The sequence below is a fragment of the Acanthochromis polyacanthus genome, chromosome 1 (assembly GCF_021347895.1).
Source record: "Acanthochromis polyacanthus isolate Apoly-LR-REF ecotype Palm Island chromosome 1, KAUST_Apoly_ChrSc, whole genome shotgun sequence".
NCBI lineage: Eukaryota > Metazoa > Chordata > Actinopteri > Pomacentridae > Acanthochromis > Acanthochromis polyacanthus.
Window position 1 is genome coordinate 34,911,099 of NC_067113.1, and position 26,044 is coordinate 34,937,142.

General features: G+C 40.8%; 2 protein-coding genes across 6 annotated transcripts; both read left to right on the plus strand.

Annotated features, from left to right (window-relative positions):
- The first annotated feature begins 18 nt into the window (after positions 1–18).
- LOC110962265 (zinc finger protein OZF-like) lies at positions 19–18,685 on the plus strand. Of its 5 annotated transcripts, none has more exons than XM_051950074.1 (5): positions 22–309; positions 5,695–5,796; positions 6,520–7,299; positions 10,544–11,827; positions 12,636–13,655. In XM_051950074.1, exons 2-5 carry the CDS (start codon positions 5,779–5,781, stop codon positions 12,885–12,887), a joined length of 2,334 nt encoding a protein of 777 aa, XP_051806034.1. In that variant the 5' UTR covers positions 22–309; positions 5,695–5,778; the 3' UTR covers positions 12,888–13,655. The 5 variants fall into 5 exon arrangements, 4 of the variants coding, with proteins under 4 accessions (XP_051806034.1, XP_051806095.1, XP_051806157.1 ...); XM_051950135.1 differs by having other exon boundaries at positions 12,639–13,655; XM_051950166.1 differs by lacking the exon at positions 12,636–13,655 and adding an exon at positions 18,476–18,685 and having other exon boundaries at positions 23–309.
- A 74-nt stretch (positions 18,686–18,759) lies between these two features.
- Positions 18,760–23,862, plus strand: LOC110962257 (zinc finger protein OZF-like). Its single transcript, XM_022210174.2, has 2 exons — positions 18,760–19,884; positions 22,078–23,862. The coding sequence occupies exons 1-2, from the start codon at positions 18,760–18,762 to the stop codon at positions 22,159–22,161; spliced, it is 1,209 nt and encodes a 402-aa protein (XP_022065866.1). The 3' UTR covers positions 22,162–23,862.
- Positions 23,863–26,044: the final 2,182 nt, after the last annotated feature.

Consider the following 26,044-nt stretch of genomic DNA (forward strand, 5'->3'; position numbering starts at 1 on the left):
TCCGAGCGAGCCAAGAGACGTCGATGGATGATGACGCAGGAAATCCTCTCTGGTCGTACCGGAGCCGTTAGTTTCTTCTCCGGGAGCGGTTTTGTGTTGAACCCGGTGAAGAGTGGAACATGTGTCCGCCGACAGAAGCAGCTTAAAGTCTGTGAGGTTAAGTTTGAGCAGCAGCGACGTGGATTTGTGCCGGAAACAGGTGAAGACGGACTGCGAGCTGCTGCTGAGCCGCTTCCAGCAAACACAGTCCGTCCGCTTCAAGGTTTTTTCCGGCATATGGAGGGACATAAACTTCTCACACATCTTCTGGTAGGTTCACACTCACAACCTTTTTACATTTTCAGCCACAGCTTCGTGAACTGTAACAGACTGATCAGCTTCATTTATATGAAAGCCTCTTTGAGATTTCATCTAAAGTGATATTTTTCTCAGTGAACTGAGGTGGTTCTCCTTAACTAACGAGTGTAACATAGGAACTGGATCAACAAGTGCATTGGATCCCCCCCCCCCCCCCCCCCCCCAAAAAAAAAAAAAAAAAAAAAAGTAGGATTAATTTTTTTTGGCCAGTAAAAGTTGATTTTGGCTCCTAAAAATGTCTAAATTGACGTATGTTGGTGGCCCAAAAAATGTCATTTGGGCGACCGGACCTCTCGGCTTTAAATGGAGTGCTGACATACATTCATTTTGTGATTGAGAGAAACCATCAGTATGTTTTTCTCCTTGTTCCTGATTTGCTGCCCAGTCTGTTTCCGCTGCTGGTACTGCAGTTGGTAGAACACAGATTAGAACATGGATTATTGTGTTGGTATTTATCTGAGAGAATATCAGGGATCAGCTCTGAGCCCCTTCTTGTTTGCTATGGTGATGGACAGGATGACAGACGAGGTTAGACAGGAGAGTCATTCCATGTCAATTCAACAAATGCTTGTTGCACCACTTTCTCAGATCCTCCCAAAAATTTTTTTGGGCTTTATTTGGGTAATTTTATGAACAAATGCAAAGTATTATGGTTATAAACATACAGTATAAGCAGTAATGATCTAATCTAATACCCATAGTCAGTCCAAACTTAATCCTCGCCTATGATTTTAGGGTTTTAAACTACTAAAAAAAGCAATTTATACTCCTTTTACATGGTCAGAATTTTTTCCCCTTCCAAAACTTTTACCCTTCTGGTGAGAAAAGTATAGAAATGAATGAAAATAAAAAAATACTGGACTGTGGAATTTCCCAAAATATCCTTATTATTTCATGGGCGACTTTATTTTGGGTTTTTCATGCCTCTATTTTAGGACTTATTCTTGTGAAAAGACATTGAAAGAATGAATTTTCTTCTTTACTAATGAAAGTTGCATAAGGTAAAAGTTTTAAAACATTAAAATAAAGCTTATTTATTGATTTATAGGCTGTTGAACTCAGGTGTAGACCCAAAATAGCCTAACTTTAGGCATTAAAAAGTGCATGTGGGATACATGGTACGCGGTTCAAATTTTTTTTGGAGGAACTAGTATGTGTGAAGTATGTGTGAACTTACTTTCATATTTGTTTCTTGTGCCAAAGATGAGCAACTGCTGAATCAATTTACTATACATTTTGATCCTCGTTTTTGTTTTTAGGACCAACTAAAGATGAAAGATGAATCTGAAGCATCAGCATCGTAGTATAAGTTACAAAGGGCATATCTGAAGTTAATTATTATATAGACATTGTTTTTTCTTTCATACAGTAACTGAATAAGAAGAAATGGCATCACTCCCAGACTGCATTCTCAGGACAGCCTCGGTATCGTATTTGACTTATCAGCTGAATTTGAAGATTTGCAAGTGAAATTCATGCACCCAAAAGGTCCCAGCAAGAAGTTCACATGGCCTAGAAAGGATGACGTAGTGTGGGTGCCTACAGCCCACATCCTCTGTCCAATCACTGCTCCTTCAACACGCCGTGGTGGACAGTACCACATATCTGGTGCAGATGATGGCCTGATTTCAGAGAAATTCAAGCAGTTCAAAGGACAGAAATAGTGGTGTGATAAGTTGGGGACAAATTACATGTTTTACATGGGACCTAAGGCAATATAACTCATTTTAACTGCAATATATTAGTTAGAATTCCTAAAAAAACGCCTATAAAACATAGTGCATTTCTTGGTTAAATTGGCCATGAAGGATTCAAGAAACAATGTTGATACTTCAGATATCAATTATTCGGATGTTTATTGTTATACAGACAAAGTTTCATGTTTCTACTCCATGTCCCACATTGGTTTCTGTGCCAATATATGTATGGTGTTTTTCAGTCTGTTTCATAAATAGGCATCGTTTTGAGGTCTAAGGAGACTAGCTAGCTCTTGGATATTTTTAGGTTAGAGAGAACTTTTAAGGTACTTTGAGATTTTTATAACATATGAACCTTGTTACTTATTAAAATTTGTGAAAAAAATGCCTAAATTCTTGAAAAATGCCATTTTCGCCAAATTTTTAAATTGCCCTGTACCACAGAGAAATGGGTATATTCATTCCAAATTTTTTTTTCCTGCTCTATTGTTAAGGTGTTTGAACCCTTCAGATCACTTGTAAGTCTATATCATCAGTCAGTTCCCAGTATTATCTTCCTAAATCAAGCCTTTCTACCTAACATATCAATTTCCGAGTGGAAAAATAGGGATTTAAATATTTTATAACTTAGCAAATAGCAATCATATGATGTTAAAACTTTGCAAGTAATCTATTCTTATGTTGGGATAGTTAAAAAAAAAAGTTTGGAGATGATCAGAGGAGGTCATGCAACAAAATTTCCTCAGATTTGTTGAAATGAGATGGAATGACTCAGGAGTCTCCATGGACTATGATGTTTGCAGATGACATTGTGATCTGTAGTGAGAGCAGGGAACAGGTGGAGGAGAAGCTAGAGGCGTGGAGGTTTGCCCTGGAAAGGAGAGGAATGAAAGTTAGCCACAGCAAGACGGAGTATCTGTGTGTGAATGAGAGGGACCCAAGTGGAAGAGTGAGGTTACAGGGAGAAGAGATCAAGAAGGTGGAGGATTTTAAGTACTTAGGGTCAACAGTCCAGAGCAATGCAGAGTGTGGAAAAGAGGTGAAGAAGCGTGTACAGGCAGGCTGGAACGGCTGGAGAAAAGTGTCAGGTGTGATGTGTGATAGAAGAGTTTCAGCTAAAATGAAAGGAAAGGTTTACAAAACTGTGGTGAGACCAGCCATGTTGTTTGGTCTGGAGACAGTGTCCCTGAGGAAAAGACAGGAGGCAGAGCTGGAGGTAGCAGAACTGAAGATGCTGAGGTTCTCTTTGGGAGTGACCAGGATGGATAGGATCAGGAATGAGTCCATCAGAGGGACAGCACATGTTAGAGGCTTTGGAGATGAAGTCAGAGAGGCCAGACTGAGATGGTTCGGACATGTCCAGAGGAGAGAGAGTGAATATATTGGTAGAAGGATGCTGAGTTTCCCACTGCCAGGCAGGAGGCCTAGAGGAAGACCAAAGAGGAGGTTTATGGATGTGGTTAAAGAGGACATGAAGGTAGTTGGTGTGAGAGAAGAGGATGCAGCAGACAGGGTTAGATGGAGGCGATTGATTCACTGTAGCGACCCCTGAAGGGAAAAGCCAAAAGGAAAAGAAGAAGCTTTATCTGAGAGAATATTCAGTAAGTGACATTAATTCCATTTTTCTTTGGTCCAAGAAAGGAAAGAGATTTCCACGTCTCCTTCATTATGGGACAGTAACAGACCTCAAAGCACTTGTTGAATATCAGGTGTAAATAAATGAAGTTTAAAGTTTCAGAGCTCTGATGTACAGCTGTCGCATTATAAATAAGTGGCTTTATTGAGGCTCACTGAGCAGTAAAATACTGAAATGATGATGATTTTATTGTGGATGCTCCTCAATGAATAGATGACACAGGTAGATCAAGTTAAAGGTACTTTAATACAGACAAGCTCGTGATCCAGACATCATGCGGTAAATGGACAATGGATGTTCTTCTGAGTAAGATTATATAGGTCTTGTGGACCCACCTACATATGGTTTACATTAAAGGCACACAAAGAAGGGGCTTCAAGTCTCTAGACTTACTGGAGCCTTGCCAAGCTAGAATAAACGTTCAACATATGGTTCACATTCTCCTTTACATTCTTAGAGGACAGAGAAAATACGTACCTCAGAAAAACACATACTATCAAATACGTTGACTAACTTACAGCATTAACAGTTTTCTACCAGCATTCCCGCCTTGAATCAGATGCAGTAGCATCTTTATTCTCTTTTTCCATACCTGTTTTTGTTGTGTAAGAGCACTGTTTGTGTGTGTGTATTCTAATAGTGACGTATTGACTATGTAACTCCAATGTAACCTTTATTGTATTAATTTACCCAGCAACTGAAGAGATGCCCTGAATAAAGAATAAAGAGCACAAGATTGGTGTTGGCGTGGCCCTCCCTCTGGGGGAATGCCCTCTCCAATCTTGTAATTGTTTGGAAGTTGGATACTTTCCCAGACACTATTTGTTATGTGCTTGGGGGCACATAATTTAATTAGTGCAGCTGCTCTTTAAAAGGGGGATGTTCCCAGGCCATAGAGAGTCGCGCCTTGCTTCGCCTTGCCTGGTGGCTGCCGCTCTCTCATTCCCTCCTCACTCACTGCAGGTGCAGAGCTCGTCACACACCTGGTGTGCTCCTCGCCTGAAGGTCTGGCTGCTTCGCTCTGGCCATACTAATGCTAGCTGGTTAGCCTTTTGTCTTTACTTTGCACTTTGTTTGTTTTGCCCAGGGGTGACCGGTAGTCATGTTTTCGTGTTTTGCTTTAATGGGTTTATTTGGGGTTATTTTTCCTTAGTTTGGACGTGGAAACCGCTTCTACGACTGCGTAGCATTTGGCCGGGGACCACGTCCTTTTGTTATGTTTGGCTGGTGCTCCTGGGCTAACTTTTGTTTGAACTTTGCGTTTTCGTTTTGTTTTGGGGCACGGGTGGTTAAGGGATCTTTTGTTCTTTTGTTTCTGATAGTTTAAGATATTGAATTTGTTAAACCATCTCTTTCAGAACGAAGAAGCAGTTTAAAATCTTAAAAATAAAAATATTATTTGATCCCTTATTTCGTTGTCCTGTGTCCCTTCTTTAAATATGTTGGTCCCTTTTCGGGTCGTAACACTATTAAAAATAAAATTGAGAAAATGAAAAGCAGGTGTGGGTTAGGGTAAAAGAAGGTTGGGCTGGGGGTGTGGAAATCCCCCATCCAAAATAGTATAAAAGGCTGTGTACCTTGGCAATTCTTTAGACATACCCCTGGGTGTCTTTCAGTGTGTTTGACCTGTATTGACCGGTATAAAAACGTTTTCTTTTTGGGATCTGAAGATTGACTCCTGGACTCTTTGTTGTCTCTACTGGTGAGACTTAGACTAATCTACTTTAAGAACCTAGATACTGTAAAGAAAGTTTCATTATAGATAGAATTGAACTTTGAGGTAACTTCTAAGTCGGGATTTTTGTCATTCCACGACATTTTCTGTCTGTGCTCCTTATTTTATCAGTTTAAGTTCATTTGTATCAGTTTTAGGTGAAAATGAAGAGAGCTGAAAGTCAAGCATTAAGTTGAAATGTGTCCTCTGTGTTGGCTGATGAACATCTAGGACACTTTGACACTTGCGTATAGACTGGTATCCTAATGAAGATGTGTTTGATGTGACAGGTGATTGGCAGGAGGAGGAGAGTCTGACGGAGGAGCAGAGGAACGTTGTCAGCCATTTGGTGTGAGCTCAACAACGGAGGAAACATGGATTCTTCACAAGAAGTGAGAAACATATCACTGTAATATTATCATTAATTACCTGGTATCAACATGTGATCCCTCATCTGATACTGGAAAGTGTCAGTGGTGAAAGGGACATCTGAAATGACCTTGCTGTCAGCATGAAATGATGATGATTTTATTGTGGATGCTCCTCAATGAAGAGATGACACAGGTAGATCAAGTTAAGGGTACTTTAATACAGACGAGCTCGTGATCCAGACATCATGCGGTAAATGGACAGTGGATGTTCTTCTGAGTAAGATTATATAGGTCTTGTGGACCCACCTGCATATGGTTTACATTAAGACACATAGAGAGAGGGCCCCAAGTCTCAGCTAGTATAAACATTTAACATATGGTTTTCATTCTCCCTTACATTCTTAGAGGCCAGAGAAAACACGTACCCCAGAAAAACACATACCATCACAGCACGACCCGACTGTAATCATTGGTGTGATGTGCTTTACATATTGTTCATTGATCCATGACTATAATGTAGAACTCTGAAAACTATGGACCAGTAAAAAAATTTTATTGACATTGTGAACGTGTTAGCATGCTGTCACATTTCTACGTTTCTATTCACAGAGCTGCTAACATGTCTGCAGATTATTGATCTTGTTTCAACCTCACGTCCAACTACATGTGTTTGAGACTTTTAGGTTAATTTTTTTTTCCTGATTGCACTTCGCTCACTGCCTCTGTATCTGTCTTTCACTACAGAAACATAAAACCGGCAATGGAGTGAGACGTCGGACCTCTGAGGAGGATACCGATGCTTTGCCAACAACAACAAACACAGATGAATCGCTCAGTTGTGAGCAATGTGACAAGACTTTTATCACAGCAAGAAAGCTAAAAATTCACCAACGTTTTCACACTTTGGGCAAACCGTTCAGCTGTGATCAGTGTGGGAAGACTTTTACTTACAAGAATACTCTAACAGCACATCAGCTCATTCACAGTGGAGTTAAACCATTCAGCTGTGATCAGTGTAGGAAGACTTTTACTTCCAAGGGTAATTTAACAACACACAAACTCATTCACAAAGGAATAAAAGCGTTCAGCTGTGATCAATGTGGGAAGACTTTTACTCAGATGAGCAACCTAAGAAGCCATCAAGTCAGTCACAGTCGAGTTAAACCATTCAGCTGTGACTTCTGTGGAAAAACTTTCAAGAGGCAAAACGGTCTAAAATCTCACCAACGCATCCACACTGGACATGATGCTTACACATGTGATCACTGTGGAAGGCCATTTGGTCTGTACTCACAGTTAAAAGCCCATGAAGCCATCCACACCGGGGTGAAACCGTACCACTGTGACCAGTGTGGAAGAGGCTTCAACTACATTTGGAATCTCAAAGCTCACCAACGTGTCCACACTGGTGAGAAACCATACAGATGTGACCAATGTAATGAGACTTTTAGTACTTGGGGTTACCTGAAACGACACCAACAGATCCACACCAGGAAGAGGTCATTGAACCAAGGTCACAGTGAGGTATGTAAAGACTGGTTTCATCAACAGTATACACACAATTCTTTATTAGACATTGTCGATATTGCTGTGAAATTTAATGTCAAACTGTTTTGAACAACTGTGGTCAGTTGAATTCTGTTCACACATTATCAGCTGTCCTTCAGTCTAACCTGTACTCGTTTTGACAAAGAAATTCATTCTCCGTTAACTTGAGGATGGAGGTAAGATTGTGAAGTCTGACATGATCAGCATCAGCACAAACTTGTTCTCAACACAAAAAGGTGAAAAGACATCACATCAGTGATAAATATTCTGCTGTGATGTTGGATGTTTTTTCAGTGTAAACCCAGCTTAACTCATCAGTTACTTGCTGGCCTCATGTCAGTGAGCCTCATGTAAGTCTCTATCACGGTGCTCCTTGACCAACTCAGCTTCTCCGTTTTACAACGCAAAACCATCCTGACTGTCTGGTAAGAAGCTCCACCTTGTGGTGCAACCCAGTTACTGCAGCTCATGTACAATAGCTGATGTGTTTTATTGAGGATATGATATCATCCATCCATCCATCCTCTATACACCGCTTTATCCTCACTAGGGTCGCGGGGGGTGCTGGAGTCTATCCCAGCTGACTCGGGCGAAGGCAGGGGACACCCAGGACAGGTCGCCAGTCTGTCACAGGGCCACATACACAGACGAACAATCACACTCGCATTCACACCTACGGGCATGTCGAAGGGCAATGTTTTATGAAATTTTGTGCTCAAATCTCTCTTTGTAGGCGTTAGCTCACTTTCGTCAAAATTTATAATGCAGCCAGAGAGTTCACCAAAAATCCTGATAAGTTCTAGTGGAGAGATCAGAGATTCTTTAGGGTTAGAAAGAAACAAAAGTACATCGTCTGCATAATGGCTATTGCAAAAAGAAGGAGGCTCAAGGGTCAACCCTGGCGACAGCTGTTGTAACATTTTATTGGGTGAATATGTGTCTTTGATTATCACTCTTTTCTTTTCTCCCACACTACGTTTGACTAACTGTAAACTACCCAAACGATGCGCCTCTTTTATCACAGAATTCTCTGAACTCCTCTCGATTATCCATGCTAAACATAACAGGATTATTATTTTAGGTTGTTTTAATATAAACATGGACTGTAAATCAGACTCTTTTACTTTAGTTTTTTGAGCTTAATTAACTGTATGAATTTTAACCAACATGTTACACTGCCCACCCACAACAGAAGACATGTATTAGACCTGGTTATAACTCATTGCCTGTCAGTACAGGTTTCCTCTGTTGTGGATATGGGTTTATCAGATCATTTTTGTGTCTTTTTTAAGGTAGACAGTTTTAAGCAACATGAACTCGAAGAATTTACTGAAAGGAAATGCTATCTTACATTTAAAGTGGCTGCTAGTTTTATTGATATTTTATGTGATAGTCCTCCAGAGAATTTACCCTCTTCCTGTGATTTTATTGTTGATAATTTTAACAATACACTCAAGTCTACACTTGACATGGTGACACCAGTTAAACTTAAAAAGATCAAAACAAACTCAAAACCTCCCTGGAGAAACTGCGACATAACATTGAAGAGAAACTGCAATATAGCAGAAAGTAAGTGGTGGAAAAACAAACGAATGGTTCTTCATCACATTTTTCATTGTATTACTGTGGGAAATTGTGAATACAAGTCTAGTAATAAAATATTTCTGCTGCTTTTCTCAGATTTTGTCTGGCATTGTTTGTTAGCTTACCAGCACTTAAGTGTATAGCAAGCAATAGTAAACACCCACCTCTGATCACTGATCCTGTGTCCAGACTACGTTAGCTGGTGTAATGTTCATAATATTGATGTGGAACTGTTGTGGCTCATGTGTTCATCGTAGGCTAACAGCAGGGTGTTTTAGAAGTATAACTTACCAGGATCAGTACTGACGGTCAGCACAGCAGACTGATTGAGCATCGACTCCAGCATGGCTGCAGCAGAGTTCAGAACCCCTGTTTCTTGGTTCACCAGTCTATAGCCAAGCACGGAATGCAGCAGGTCAAAATGAGGATTTTTTTTTTTTTTTTTGGTCAGACCACTGCGGCTGCATTCCAGCTCCCTTTTCTGGTCCCTGTAGTCCTTTTTGAGTTTCTTCATTTTGTTGAGGAGTTGGTCAATGCTCCACTCGTATCCAGCTGCAATAATCCCCCACTGGATCTTCTCAAACACCAGCTTGGTCCGAGAAACTCCCTCTAACTTCAGCTGAATTTCAGCTGAAGATCACAGTGCCAGGAAGCACTGGGTTTCCTGAGACCACTGCTGCTTGGATTTGTCATCTATATATTTGGCTTTCTAAACACTATTGAAAAATAACTAAACATCACTACTACTGCTACTATTACTAAAAACTGCTATTTGTTCAGTTGTTGTTTTAAAAGTGGTGGTTCTGTGTTTTCACCATTGATCATTGGTCACGATAACCTTCACCGCGGCCCGTGATGTGCTCCATTCTTTGTTTTGGCCCAGCAAAGAGTTGGTCCTTTCTAAGCACCAGATTTTGTAACCTGGAGCCGGTGCTTAAGTATTGGTTACACAAGTGCTTGGTCAGGCTTCCTCTGAACGAACGCTGGAACCAGCTGGGTCGACAGGGTGAGAGAAGAAAGGTGGGGCCCACCTCAGGATTTGTTTAGCTGAGGGGAGGCAGACCTGCTAACTTGTACTTGAGAGATTGTCAGGCAGTGTATGGAGAACTTTCATGACCTCCTAAAACTGGCCTGAATGTTGTGTCTGGATGTGGCAGAGTCTGGTCTTGGGATAGTGCCGGAAAAATGACATCCCAGACGCAATCAGCCAAAATGACTTTCCCAGGTAGATGGGCTCATTTCAGACTGAGAGATAGGGTGAGGAGCTTGGATATCCAACGGGAGCCAAGCTTAGAGTCGGTGTTGCATTGCATCAAAGAAGGCCATGTAGTTGGGCATCTGATCAGGATTCCTTCTGCGTCCCCTTTTTTAGTTTTTTTTTTTTTTTTTTGGTATATCTAACTGGGAGGAGACCCTGGGTCAAATCCAGAATTCATTGTCAGAATTACATATCTGGCCTGGTATCAACATGTGATCCACCAGGAGAAACTGTGAAGTGCTGGTGAGCTACTAACATGTCTGCAGACTTTTGATCAACCTCATGTCCAACTACATATAATTGAGACTTTTAGGTTGCATTTTTTCACAATTGCATTTCAATCACTGCCACTGTTTGTGTTTTTGTCTGTTGCTACAGAAACGTGAAAACAGCAATGGAGTCAGACATCAGAGTTCTGAGGAGGATATCGACGGTTCCCTTACAACAACAAACGGAGATGAATCATTCAGCTGTGATCAATGTGGAAAGGCTTTTACTTCCAAGAGTGGTTTGACAAGACACCAACGCATTCACAGTGGAATTAGACCATTCAGTTGTGATCAGTGTGGGAAGAGTTTTAGTCAGAAAGTAAACCTAAGAACCCATCAACGTATTCACAGTGAAGATAGGCCATTCAGCTGCAATCAGTGTGGGAAGACCTTTAAACGGGAGCATCATTTACACGGTCATCAACTCATTCACAGTGGTCTTAGACCATTCAGCTGTGATCAGTGTGGGAAAACGTTTCAACATTTGCAAAATTTGAACATCCATCAAGTCATTCACAGTGGCATTAGACCATTCAGTTGTAATCAGTGTGGGAAGACTTTTAAACGGGCACATCATTTAAAATGCCATCAAGTCATTCACAGTGGAGTTAAACCGTTCATCTGTGATCATTGTGGAAAGGCTTTTACTTCCAAGGGTGAATTAACAAAACACCAACGCATTCACAGTGGAGTCAAACCATTCAGCTGTGAACATTGTGGAAAGGCTTTTACTTCCAAGGGTGATTTAACAAAACACCAACGCATTCACAGTGGAATTCGACCATTCAGTTGTGATCAGTGTGGGAAGACTTTTAAACGGGCACATCATTTAAAAGGCCATCAAGTCATTCACAGTGGAGTTAAACCGTTCATCTGTGGCCAGTGTGGAAAGGCTTTTTCTTGGCTGGGCGCCCTCAAAAGTCACCAACTCATTCACCATGGAGGTGAACCAGTCAGCTGTGATCAGTGTGTGAAAACCTTTACTCAGAAAGAACAGTTGTTGATCCATCAATGCCCACACACTGGTAGAAAGATGTACCGGTGTGATTACTGTGAAAAAAGTTTCAATCGCCAACAGAGCCTAAAATTTCACCAACGCATCCACACTGGACATGATGTGTACATATGTGATCACTGTGGTAAAGTATTTATACGGTATGCACAATTGAAAGCCCATGAAGTTACCCACACCGGGCTGAAACCATACCACTGTGACCAGTGTGGGAAAGGCTTCAACTACATTACCGGCCTAAGAACTCACCAACGTATCCACACTGGGGAGAGACCATACAGATGTGACCAGTGTAATGTGACTTTTACAACTTCGGGTTCCCTGAAATATCATCAGAAGATCCACACCAGAAAGAAAACATTCAATCAACATCACAGTGAGGTATGTAAAGACTGGTCTCTGTAACAATGTACACACAGTTCTGCATTGCATATTTTGGATATTGCTGTAAAATTTCATGTCAAACTGTTTTGAATAACTGTGGTCAATTGAGTTTTGTTATCACATGATCATCTGTCCTTCAGTCAAACCTCTACTAGTTATGACACAGAAATCTGGTCCAGGTTAATCTTGGGATGTAGGTAAGATTAGGATTTCTGATGTGATCAGCATCAACACAAACTTGTTCTCAACACATGAAAGTGAAAAGACATCACATCAATGTTAAATATTCGGCTGGGATGTTGGATGTTTATCCGATATCAACCCAGCTTAACTTATCAATTTCTTGCTGACCTCATGTCAATGAGTCTCGTGTAAGTCTCTGTCACAGTGCTCATTGAGTAGGTAAGGTTCCACAAAGCTTTGTGCTTTCCAACACAGAACAGTCTTGAGGGTGTGGTGAGAAGCTCCACCTTGTGGTGCCACGAGGTACTGCAGCTCATCTACAATAACTGATGTATGTAATAGAAAGGGATAAATCAGCAGATGCTGAATAGCTATTGATTTGCCTTGGATCATGAGCCAAAAGTACTTCCGCGAGATGTCCCAAGTTCAAACTCCTGGAGCTCTTCTCTTTCTATAGGAGTGCTAATCTTCCTGGAAGATCAGACAGCTGCATCTTAAATTCCAACATTTAAATTGTCCTCAGATGTCTTTAAAAGTGCTCTCTATTTCAGGTTAGACATCCATTATTCAAAGCTTCAGGGAATTGTGACGTTCTCTGTGTTTGTGTGTGTGTGTTTTTAAGCAGAGCGGCACAGATGGACAAAACTCTCAGAGTTGTCAGCACTCTGCCAATGGTGAACAGTGCTGTTGTGACCAGAGTGGGCCAACGTCTAACCAACAAAGAACCCTGCAACCACACCAGCATATGCACCCTGGACACAAACTGAATCACGATTTCCCCATGCGGGGTTCAGTAAAAGTTCATGGAGTCGTCCACAAACTTAAAGTCCTTGAGATCAGGCTCCACAGAGTTCAGGTCTGGTCTCTTGTTTAGTGTCTTCATTAAGGTTGCGTTAAGGTTGATTAATGATCTTTTGATCATCTTTCTTTTCTGTGTTCTGATGAGGTTTCCTTAGTTTCTACTTCAATGTAAAAATAAAAATTCTGCAGCCTAAAAGAGTATTTACCCGCCTGAGAAGTTTTCCTGCTATTGTTGCTTTTAATACAGTAAAGAATGAATGACTGAGGAAAAAAGAAGTGAGAGAGGCCACCAAGACAATTATGACTCCTCTGAAGGAGTTCCAGCTTCAGCAGCTGAGATGTTAGAGACTGTTCATCCAACAGCTGTTGTCTGTTCTTCACCAGTCAAAGCTTTGTGGAGACAAAGAGAAAGAAGGTGTTTCAAAAAGTTCAAATTAAATCTGGACTAGAGTTGAGCAGAAGACGTGGAGACTCTGAAGTCACCTGAAGAAGGTTCTTTGGTTTGACTTTCTCTTCGTACTTTGCTGCTGCAGTGAGCAGACTGAAAATTCTGGTTTGATCTTAATCACCATGAACTTATTTTGTTTTCTAAAAAATGAGTCTGTAGCTTATGCATTGTTAATTTTTGTGTTCTTTGATTCTTTAAAATTAATTTTCATTAAATTTTACTTCTGGTGTTTCATTTAAATCCACCTCCACTGGTTCTTTTTCATCATGAATTTTAGATATTTTAACTGGAATCTGTGAAATTTTAGCTCAATATATCAAAAGCTTTCTGTTATGAAAGTATAATTTTCCTGACACTGTCCTCAACATTTAACATAAAACAACTGTCCTTTGATCCACTTTCAGCAGTTTTTTTGCACATTAACTTTGAGGCTGTTTGAACAACAACATCTCAGGAACTATAAAAGATAAACACCTGGAATTTTACTGTTATTTCTTATGTCGTTAATTCAGAATCTGTAATATTGTACCAATTGTCATATCTGCTCAGTCAGTTATAGACAAAAATAACTTTCTTTTTAATTTTCATATTACAGATATTCCACGTGTTTCTTTGGTATTATTGTGACCCGAAGCTACATGTGGTTCAGACAATATCTCTAGTTGACTTCTGCATGATCCATTTTTATGTTAATATGAGCTCAAAGATGGAAGTTTTCATGACGGCCTCAATTTTTTTCATTCTTGAACTCACCCAAGTGGAACAATATTCTCTGGTTCTTTGTTGTTCTTGTCCAGAGTGAAAGTTTCAGGTTTTTATCTTTAATAGTTCCTGAGATATTGTTGTTCAAACAGCCTCAAATTTGAATGAATGACAAAACCTGCAGACACTCGGTTTCCTGGTATTTATTAAATTTATCGAATTATTTTAAACACAGAAACGTCTCAATACATCAGTGTGTTTTTATTTTAGAAATATTTTTATAAATATTAACATTTCATTATATCGAAGATTGCAGACCAGTCAGAGATGATGGAGCAGAAATTTTCTGTTGGAGTCCAGTTTGTTGTTGCGCAGTGATCGTTTGTGCGCATGTGCCACTCATTCCGAGCCTGAGACGTCGGCTGCTGATGACGCACTAAACCCTCTCCGGTCATACCGGAGCCGTTAGTTTCATCTCCCGGATCCGTTTAGTGTTGAACCCAGTGAAGAGTGGAACATGTGTCCGCCGACAGAAGCAGCTTAAAGTCTGTGAGGTTGAGTTTGAGCAGCAGTGACGTGGATTTGTGCCGGAAACGGGTGAAGACGGACTGCGAGCTGCTGCTGAGCCGCTTCCAGCAAACACAGTCCGTCCGCTTCGAGGTCTTCTCCGGCATCTGGAGGGACATGAAGTTCTCACACATCTGGTAGGTTCACACTCACAACCTTTCTACATTTTCAGCCACAGCTTCGTGAACTCTTTCCAAGCAATGGACGGTTTGGTGTTTTTCTTTGTGTGTGAACTGAGGTCAGTTCAATGAAAACTAAAGTCTTTCAGCTCACAGACTGATCAACTTCATTTACATGAAAGCCTCTAGATTTCATCTAAAATTATCTTTTTCTCAGTGAACTGAGATGATGCTCCAAAATTAATGAGTGTAATTTATGTGGATACTCAGTAATTTGTTATTTTGTATATAATTTTTATTTGTTATGTTACTTTGTTTAGAATACTTTATTTAGTTTGAGTTATATCTGTTATATTGAGTTATAGCTATATACTCTTATTTTGAAGGTCATGGGTGATTTGGGCACACAGGTGAAGTTATTTAATGAATGGGCACTCACTCAGTGAGACAGTACGCACCGGAAGGGCACACGGTTTTTTACCTGAGAGTTAGGCAGCAGCAGGCCAAGTAGTTTTAACATCTTTTGTACCATCGTTCCAGAGCTGAAAATAAAACCTGCCACAAAATGCACTTTTTCTGGCTGGACAATGGACTCAGTACCTGCACGCGCTTTAACTTTCTGAGTAAGATTCGCTGCCCGGTGCCCTCAGTGGCTTTTTGATTTTATTGTTGTTGGTTGACATTTAGCCACTACAATTTACCTACTAAGAGTAGTTATGCTGCATACTACTAACAAATGAATACAGATAAGCAGTGATTGACCAGATGAATATAACATGTAGACGTATTTTTTGCACCACATCTCCCTCTAATAATCCTGCAGGAAAATTAAAATGGACAAATTGCTTATTTCTCAAACCAATTACGGTAATTCGCAAAACGGCCCTCACATTTAAATTTGAGGCTGTTTGAACAAGAAAATCTCAGGAACTATTTAAGATTTAAAGTCTGAAATTTTTAGTTATTTCTCATCATGTCATTGAATCAGAAACTTCAATTTGACACAAGTTGATCAAATAATCTCTGATTCTGTGTTTGTTCTGCTTATATCAGACTATCTACTAATATTTAACTTCATGTGCTACAACTTGTCAAAGCTGCTCAGCCACAGATGCAGTTCTGCAGCTCTTGTCTGGTCAGTGTTGATGGCCCATTTGTTGCGGTGCTGGTTGTTCTATTCATTGTTGGTTCCATTCCATGGTCTGTCACAGTAAAATCTGTCTGTGATGGGTCATCTTCCGCCCCTGTCCTCGCAGACCCTGGGGGTATTTTCTTCCTTGAGGTTTTCATAACAATGATGGGTCGATCCAGGAACAGTATTCAGCGCTGGATCCTGCTGGTGTTGGTCACTAACCCACACTAGCCTTGTTGGGGTCTATTCCCACTTGTCCGCAGTCTTTCCAGGCCGTCGTCTGGTTTTGCCTGATTGTCAGTTGCTCTTTCGCAGCAGTCACTGGATCGCTCCAGACTTCAAGGTTCGTTGAAGGGACTAGATGTTGCAATCTTTGATGTTTGCACCACTTCAAATTCAGGAGTTCTTGATGGCTGCTGTAAGGCTTTTCACATCATCAGTTATGTACCTCAGCATCATGGGGTGTTTCGGCCAGTTATCCCAATACACCCTCTGCTGAGGCACGCCCACCACAGGTTGATCAAGCCTGGGTGATGTCACTCCTCTTCAGTCACAGCTAATGGCTTGTCCTCTCGGCGTGTTGGAGAGCTCTTTAATGGCTTTTCTATGAGCCCGTCCCCTGACTCGGACCTCCCAAAGGAGTTTTGCAGTTGTGTTGTTTACAAAGCCCCCATTTCCACTGCTGGTACTGCAGTTGGTAGAACACAGATTAGAAAATGGATTATTGTGTTGGTATTTATCTGAGAGAATATTCAGTCAGTAACATTAATTCCACTTTTCTTTGGTCCAAGAAAGAAAAGAGATTTCCACGTCTCCTTCATTATGGGACAGTAACAGACCTCAATGCACTTGTTGAATATCAGGTGTAAATAAATGAAGTTTAAAGTTTCAGAGCTCTGATGTACAGCTGTCACATTATAAATAAGTGGCTTTATTGAGGCTCACTGAGCAGTGAAATATATTGACTAACTTACAACATTAACAGTTTTCCTGGGTGTCTTCAAAGAGGGGATCAGACAATGACCTTCAGTTATTATGCAAACACACTGATGGTTCTCTCTAGGAATTTATTTTGCTGGATGCTGAAATGGAGGCTTTAACCTATTCTCGCAACCCTCAGATGCAAGAGGCCAAATCTATCCTGGACTTGGAACAGTGGACCAGCTTTTTACTTTTGGGACCTGCTGTGGATGTTGTGACCATCCAGTTGACTTGCGTTTTTTTTGGGCTTGGAGATGGTCTTGTACCATGTTTTCCTGATATTTCTCTTTGGGTCTACTGTGTGAGTATGGGGTAGCTGAGTATTTGCTACAAGCCATCCAGCCTTCATTGAACCAAAGTGAGAGCTGTGTTGGTATCAGAACGAAATCAAACTCCTGTCTGGTGGATGTTGAACTCTGCCAAAGTTTTCCCTTGTTTTCCCTTGAAAATGACATCACAGATATAACTAGCCAAAATGAGTTACCCCTATTGAGAGGCTCAGTTAACCCTCAGAGATAGGATTAGGAGCTTGGATATCCAGCAGGAGTTGGGATTTGGGTTGTTGCTGTATTGTATCAAAGGAGGCCATGTAGTTGGGTATCTGATCAGGATTCCTTATGGGCCCGTTGTTTGAATTTTTTTTGTTTGTTTTGCCATGTCTATGGGAATCGACCCTTTGGCAGATCCAGAGTTCAGTGGCAGAATTACAGTACTTATCTTATCTGTCCTGGTATCAACATCTGATCCCCCAGTAGATACTGGAAATTGTTGGTGCTAGTAAAAATGTAAACCTAACCATCATTTAGCGACAATGCTACTGCACATGTACAAGCACAAGCTCTCTTGTCTAAAGGCGTTAAATATTGTTTTTACAGTTTAAGATGTTGTACAGTGGTTCTTTTCCTGCTTTTATTTTTTTGTAAAGTGATTTTTCTGACCCTGCTGCCAGCATGACCTGACTCAGGTCTAGGGCTGGACCCGAATATCTCTAATATCCCCCCCGTTACTGTGTTCCCTCTGCCTTCGGCCCACTTCGGCTCATCTCGTCATGTGATCACATACGCATATACACATATGTCTATGTGATCACCCCCTCCTCCCCCCAGACGAAAATATTCGGAGCTCGTCTCTTCCCTGCGTCTTCGGCCCACCTCGGCTCATTCCGTCGTGTTCGGCTCATCTTGGCTCATCCATTCCTGTTTCTTACTACCACCCGAATGGCCGGGTGGCTGCCGACTCTGACGTTATGCTTCACTTCGTTGCATAAACACAAGACAAGATGCTGAAGACCTTCAGAATTCTTCAGTTTAACTGAAGACAAAACGGAGGCAAATTTTGGACCTGAGAGACCACACGAACGGATCCGAAGACTCGGGCCGCTGCCACTGCCGCCGCCGCCTCTGCCTCCCCCCCATCGGACGTTATGGCGTGGAACAAATATTCGTCTTTAATAGGGCCCGAATATTCGGAGACCAGGAACCACTATTCGGGCCAGCCCTACTCAGGTCATCAGTGTTGTATGTTTTAAAAATTGTATACTGACAGTCAATAGAAACTTTGAGGTAGAAATGTAGGCAGAATTCTACTTGTAGGGGGGTTGTAATTATTTCAACTTCACATCCAACTACGTGTAAATGAGACTTTTAGGTCACATCTTTTCACAATTTCATTTCAATCACCGCCTCTGTTTGTGTCTTTGTCTGTCGCTACAGAAACGTGAAAACGGCAATGGAATCAGATGTCGGATCTCTGAGGACCATAACGACACTTTCTCAATGACAACCAGAGGAGCCCTCAGTAATGGCAGAACCACGCCCATGAACGGACATACACACACACATACATACTTACCCAGCCAGCCAGATACCGAAGCGAATGCAGTAACCCCGCTGACATACACGTCATGCATGGTTAACAGATAGATATGAAGGACTGAGTTGTCAGCAATGTTACAAGAGTTTTATCACAGCAACAAAGCTAAGAATTTACAAACGCTATGGAGAAAGCATTCAGTTGTGATCAGTGTGACAAGACTTTTTCTGGCAAGAGTAAGTTAACAAGACACAAACTCATCCACACTGGAGTTAGACCATTCAGCTGTGATCAGTGTGGGAAAACTTTTACTGACAAGAGTACTTTAACAACACATCAACTCATTCATAGTGGAGTTAGACCATTCAGCTGTGATCAGTGTGGAAAGACTTTTACTCTAATGCATCATTTAAAATGCCATCAACTCATTCATAGTGGAGTTAGACCATTCAGATGTGATCAGTGTGGGAAGACTTTTACTCAGATTGGTGACCTAACAAGACATAGACTCATCCACAGTGGAGTTAGACCATTCAGCTGTGATCAGTGTGGGAAGACTTTTACTTACAAGAATTGTTTAACAAGACATCAACTCATTCACAGTCAAGTTAGACGTTTCCGCTGTGATCAGTGTGGGAAGAGTTTTACTCAGATAGGCAATCTAAAAACCCATCAACTCATTCACAGTGGAGTTAGACAATTCAGTTGTGATCAGTGTGACAAGACATTTACTTGCAAGAGTACATTAACAAGGCACCAACTCATTCATAGAGGAGTGAAACCATTCCGCTGTGATCAGTGTGGGAAGACTTTTACTCAGGTGCATCATTTAAAAGTCCATCAACTCGTCCACAGCGGAGGTGAACCTTTTAGTTGCGATCAGTGTGTGACCACCTTTACTCAAAATGAACAGTTATTGATCCATCAATGCCCCCACTCTGGTAGAAAGCTGTACCACTGTGACTCCTGTGACAAAACTTTCAAGCACCAACAGAACCTAAAATCTCACCAACGCATCCACACTGGACTTGATGTGTACATCTGTGATCACTGTGGCAAACCATTTGTACAGTTCGCACAGTTAAAAGCCCATGAAGCCATCCACACCGGGGTGAAACCGTACCACTGTGACCAGTGTGGAATAGGCTTCAACTACATTTGTAGTCTCAAAGCTCACCAACGCGTCCACACTGGTGAGAAACCATACAGATGTGACCAGTGTAATGAGACTTTTAGAACTTGGGGTTACCTGAAACGACACCAACAGATCCACACCAGGAAGAGGTCACTGAACCAAGGTCACAGTGAGGTATGTAAAGACTGATTTCATCAACAGTATACACACAATTCTTTATTAGACATTGTCAATACTGCTGTGAAATTTAATGTTAAACTGTTTTGAACAACTGTGGTCAGTTGAATTCTGCATACCTGCCAACTACTCCGGTTTTGCCGTAATGATTACGGTTTTCATGATCCCACTCCAGGTTACGGTTTTATTAATCAAAATACGGATTTTCACATAGCAAGCAATCAAAAAACATGAAACACATTCACGAGATCGCTAACAACCGTATCTAAATTTAGAACAGAAACAATCGGCACTGCATGCTGCTAATATAGACGGCTTGCAGTGTTTACTAACACAAGTGTCAACATCGGTATGCGCGCGCAGACCCGGTGCAGGAGCTCCTGAAAATTCCACTTTAATATTCTTGGTGAGCCAGTGTCTGACGACTGGGGTGTCTCGGAGTTCCCTGAACAAGAACAGAAAGATAGCGTTTAGGAAATTGCACGTCTCAGCTTTGGCCGTATCAATGGGCTCACGTTGAGAAGGCGGTGGCCGAACACGGATGCAGCAGATGGTGTGCTGTCCTGTTGCTGCTGGCCTGGTTCGGCATGTAGGCTATTAAAGTAATCCTTCAATGCGTTATCAGGCACTACTTTGACATACTGCACTGTCCTGCCTACGGGCTCAGGACTTCTCCGGTATATCAGCAGGAACTGTAATATCAACGTAACGACTGCTCCGGAGAACACAGAAATCAGTATTAAGTAAATCATTTTGAGCAACTGCCCTGGCACCTTCTCCGGCTCAAAGTGTCTTCATAACCAAACGTTTAGCCGCGGTAACAAAGCAAGTTCCTCCTGGTCGCTCTCAAAGCTGCCATATCATCTGCTTTACTTCGATTCTGACAGCCGACAGCACAAGAAGAAGTTCATAGTAACTGGTCTAGTTGTGAAAAATGTGCTGACTCTACTGTTGATGTGTGCAGACTCTTTGTGAATGTTAGGCCTTGAAATTACAAGACTTATTTTACATACAGTGAGGTATTTTTGATAAGTCAGTAATGTTGTTATTGGGTATAAGGATTCAAGTTATAACTTCCAAAAATATCTTTTCATGAACAGAAGTAGGTAATATTTCCTAATGACTTTATGGTAAATAAAACATCAAAAAATTGTTTATTAGAATGAGAAATGTCATCACAATATTGAAAAATGTGCCTGTGATGTTTTGAGTTTAGTACCTGTCAAATTAAAGGAACATTCTGAAAGGCTATATATTATTAAGTTTGTCTTTGATCTTTTCCATCAGTGTTTATGAATTTACAGTTTAAGTAACATGGAAACATGATTCCGAGCCACATTCTAAGTTGATTTAATGCTAAAAATCATTTGGTGTCAGGGGTCTTCGCTCCCCTGAACCCCCCACCAGGACTTTGTCCTGGACCTACTGGGGCCTGTGGCCCCTGGACCCTGGCTGGCTACTAGGCTTTTCAGGTTTTAAAAGTTGGCAGGTATGATTCTGTTGACACATTATCAGCTGTCCTTCAGTCTAACCTGTACTCGTTTTGACAAAGAAATTTATTTTATGTTAATTTTCGGATGTAGGTAAGATTGGGAAGTCTGACATGATCAGCATCAGCACAAACTTGTTCTCAACATAAAAAGGTGAAAAGACATCACATCAGTGATAAATATTCTGCTGTGATGTTGGATGTTTTTTCAGTGTAAACCCAGCTTAACTCATCAGTTACTTGCTGGCCTTGTGTCAGTGAGCCTCATGTAAGTCTCTATCACGGTGCTCTTTGACCAACTCAGCTTCGACAATACTCTGTTTTCCAACACAAATCCATCCTGACTGTCTGGTAAGAAGCTCCACCTTGTGGTGCAACCCAGTTACTGCAGCTCATGTACAATAGCTGATGTGTTTTATTGCGGATATGATATCAGCAGATGCTCAATATTTAGTGACTAACCTTGGATCGTGAGCCAACAGTACTTTATTTGGATGTCCCAAATTGAAACTGCTGCTGCCATTCTCCTTCTATACGCGTGTTAATCTTCCTCGAAGCTCAGACAACTGAATGTTCAATTGTAACAGGTCAAAATGTCTTCAGATGTCAGTACTGATGCTCTCTATTTCAGGCAAAGCATCCATTCTTCAATGTTGCAGGAAAGCTTGACTTTCTCTGTGTCTGTGTGTTTGTTTTCCAAGCAGAGCAGCACAGATGGACAAAGCTCTCAGACTTGTCAGCACTCTGCCAATGGTGAACAGTGCTGTTGTGACCAGTCTGGATGAACATCCAACCAACAAGGAACCCTACAACCACACCAGCGTATGCACACTGGACACAAACTGAACCTCTGCCAAGAAGATTTCCCCATGCTGGGTTCAGTAAAAGTTCATGGATTCTCCCACAAACTGAAAGTCCTTGAGATCAGACTCCATAGAGTTCAGTTCTGATCTCTTGTTTGGTGTTGTTAAGTTTGCACTTGACTAGCCAACTTTTAGTCATCTCTCTATTTCTGTTTCCAGATGAGGTTTCCTTAATTTCTCCTAAATATAAAAATCTAAAAAAAATCAGTCAGTACAGTGCCTGTAACGAATATCCACCACTCTTAAAGGTTTTGCAACTTTTATTGCTTTAAAACAGTAAATCATGAGTGACCAAAAATAGACTGAGAGAGGCCACCAAGACTCCTATGACTCCTCTGAAGGAGTTCCAGCTTCAGCAGCTGAGATGTTAGAGACTGTTCATCTAACAACTGTTGTCTGTTCTTCACCAGTCAAAGCTTTGTGGAGACAAAGAGAAAGACTCTGTTGTAAAAAGCTCACATTAAATCTGGACTACAGTTTACTAGGAGACATGAGGAGACTCTGAAGTCACCTGAAGAAGTTTCTTTGGTTTGACTTTCTCTTCATACTTTGCTGCTGCAGTGAGCAGACTGAAAATCCTGGTTTGAGCTTCATCACTTGCATTGTTTTTTTTAATGTAATTGTAGCTTATACACTAAGTTTTGTCTTGTTTGATTGTTTTAAATGAATTTTCAATAAGTTTTACTTCTATTGTTTCATTTAAATCTGCTTCCACTGTTTTATTTGTTTGTGTTTTTTGTCTTGTAAACTTTGGATATTTTTACTGGTATCTGTAAAGTTTTATCTCAGTGTGTCAAATGCAACATCTCAGGAACTACACTGACCGTCAATAGAAACTTTGAGACCATATTTTTCAACATAATTTTTATTTTGAAGCCCGAAACTGGATTTTCTTCATATGAATCATTTGTTTAGCATATTGGCATACAAAAACAAAAATCTAAAGTTTCAAGAATGATTTCAAAATAAAGAATTTCACAAAAGAAAACGGCACCTGCCAAACACAAAGTCACAACAGTCAATACCGAGTACGGCCTCCATTTGCTTGGATCCAGGCAGCAATCCGTCGGCGCATGCTTTGGACCAGGCTTCTGATTGTGGGTAGGGAACAGCCCATACACCTGGTTACATCACTGTAGCTCAAAGCGGCCTCCACCATACCCAGTGCCCGGAGACGTTGTTCATGTGATAGACGCGGCATGATGCTGTTCACTGGACTAACAATGGTGGCCTTTTTTGGGCCTTTATATAGGCCTTCAAAACCCATTCTCACATTGTGCAGATACTCACTGAGTATTGCTTGGTGTGTATTTGGTTCACTTTTGCAAAGTGACCAACCCATGTGCAATGAATCATGACAAAATGACAACTCATCATTATCTCAACTACCAGGGCACTAGATCATCAGTAAATCAACAATGAATAATTACAACCCCCCTACAAGGAGAATTCTGCCTACATTTCTACCTCAAAGTTTCTATTAACTGTCAGTATATTAAAGATAAATACCTGGATTTTTTTCCTGAAAATTCTTGCAATATTGCAATATTGTACAACTTGTCATATCTGCTCTGTCAGTTATAAACAAACTTATTCATTTTAATATTAAAGGTATTCTATATGTTTCTTTTGTATTATTGTGACCTGAAGCTACATGTGGTTCAGACAATATCTCTAGCTGACTTCTGCATGATCAGTTTTTTTGTTAATATGAGCTCAAAGATGGAAGTTTTTATGACTGCCTCAATTTTTTTTATTCATGAACTCACCCAAGTAGAACAATAATGTCTGATTCTTTGTTCTTCTTGTCCAGTAATGTAGATTCTGAATCAATGACGTGATGAGAACTAAGAGTGAAAGTTTCAGGTTTTTATCTTTATTAGTTCCTGAGATATTGTTGTTCAAACAGCCTCAAATTTGAATGAATGACAAACCCTGCAGACACTCGGTTTCTAGGTATTTATTAAATTTATTGAAATATTTTAAACAGAAACGTCTCAATAAATCAGTGTGTTCTTATTTTAGAAAAATCTACATTTCATTGTATCGTAGTTTTCAGGCCAGATAGAGATGATGGAGCAGAAATTATCTCTTGGAGTCCTTTTTTTTTTTTTTTTTTTTTTTTTTTTGTTTGTGCAGTGATCGTTTCTGCGCATGTGCGACTCAGTCCGAGCGAGCCGAGAGACGTCGGCTGCTGATGACGCAGGAAATCCTCTCCGGTCGAACCATAGCCGTAAGTTTCGTCTCCAGGAGCCGTTTTGTGTTGAACCCGGTGAAGAGTGGAACATGTGTCCGCCGACAGAAGCAGCTTAAAGTCTGTGAGGTTGAATTTGAGCAGCAGCGACGTGGATTTGTGCCGGAAACAGGTGAAGACGGACTGCGAGCTGCTGCTGAGCCGCTTCCAGCAAACACAGTCCGTCCGCTTCGAGGTCTTCTCCGGCATCTCGAGGGATATGAACTTGTCACACATCTTCTGGTAGGTTCACACTCACAACACTTCTACATTTTTACCCACAGCTGAATGAATAAGCAGTAATCAACCAGATGAATAAAACATGTGGATGGATTTTTCCACCACGTCTCCCTCTAAAAGTCCTGCGGGGAAATTCAAATGGACAAATTGTCTCTTTCTAAAACAAATTAACACATAATTCAGCAGGTTTCTTGCAGGTATGTTGATCTGGAGGAGAGAGTTTGGAGTGTCATGACGGTGGATGGATCACCATGGTAACAGATGCTGCACAGCTGGTTCAGCCAACCGTCCCTTAAAATACGGAATCGTCCTTTATATGACAATTAATTGTTGCGTCTCCAAATTGTTCCGTATTTTCATAAATGTCCCGTACACGTCTGTCACACTCTCATCAAAGCTGTATAATGAACAAAATAAAACACAGGGTGCTTTTAATCATGCTGATGTGGCTGTAGTCTCTACAGGATTTTAATGACTCAGCAAATGTCTAAGTTGTATTATTTCTGTCATACGTTATAGTTTTTAATTAACCTTTATTAAATAGCCTATATGTGGTCAATAAATAGCCTTTGCCTGTCTGAAGAAAAACTCACTCTATAGCACTAAATAAATCAGTAAATACATGCATATACACATAAATAAGTCAATGCATTAAATGTGTTCAGATAAGATTTAGCTGTAAAAAATATATGTCTTTCTTTGTGCAGCATTCTGTATTTAACTGTTTATGTTTTTGCAGAACAGTATGACACCCTGGTTGGTCGTTACATTTTATTAGCATGGTTTCACTGTTTAAAATGAGGACACTTCTTTACAGACAGAACCTGTGATCATAAAACAACACAAAACTCTCAGTTCTGTGTTAATAAAGCACTGAAAGCTTGAAGTATAGAATAGAATAGAATGGAATAGAATAGAATATGCTTTATTGTAATTATACAGTGTATAACGAGATTGGAGAGCTTCTCCTTTTCAGTGCAAATAAATCATAAGATAGTGCAAACAGTCTGTTTACAAATATACATTATAAATATCAGAGTGAATGAGGCAGTGTTGTATATTGCACATTTTACTTTGTATTGTTGGCTGGGTGTGAGACATGAGACTTGAGAGTTCAGGGTGGTGATGGCTCTCAGAAAGAAGCTGTTTTTTAGTCTGTTTGTCCTCGCTTTTATACATCTGAAAGGCCTTCCAGAGCGCAACAGATCAGAAAGCTGAGAACCTGGATGTGAACTGTCCTTGATGATGTTCTGAGCTCTGCTGAGGCACCGGGTGGAGTAGACGTCCCTGAGGGAGAGGAGAGGACAGCCAACAGCAATCCAAAGTATAGCT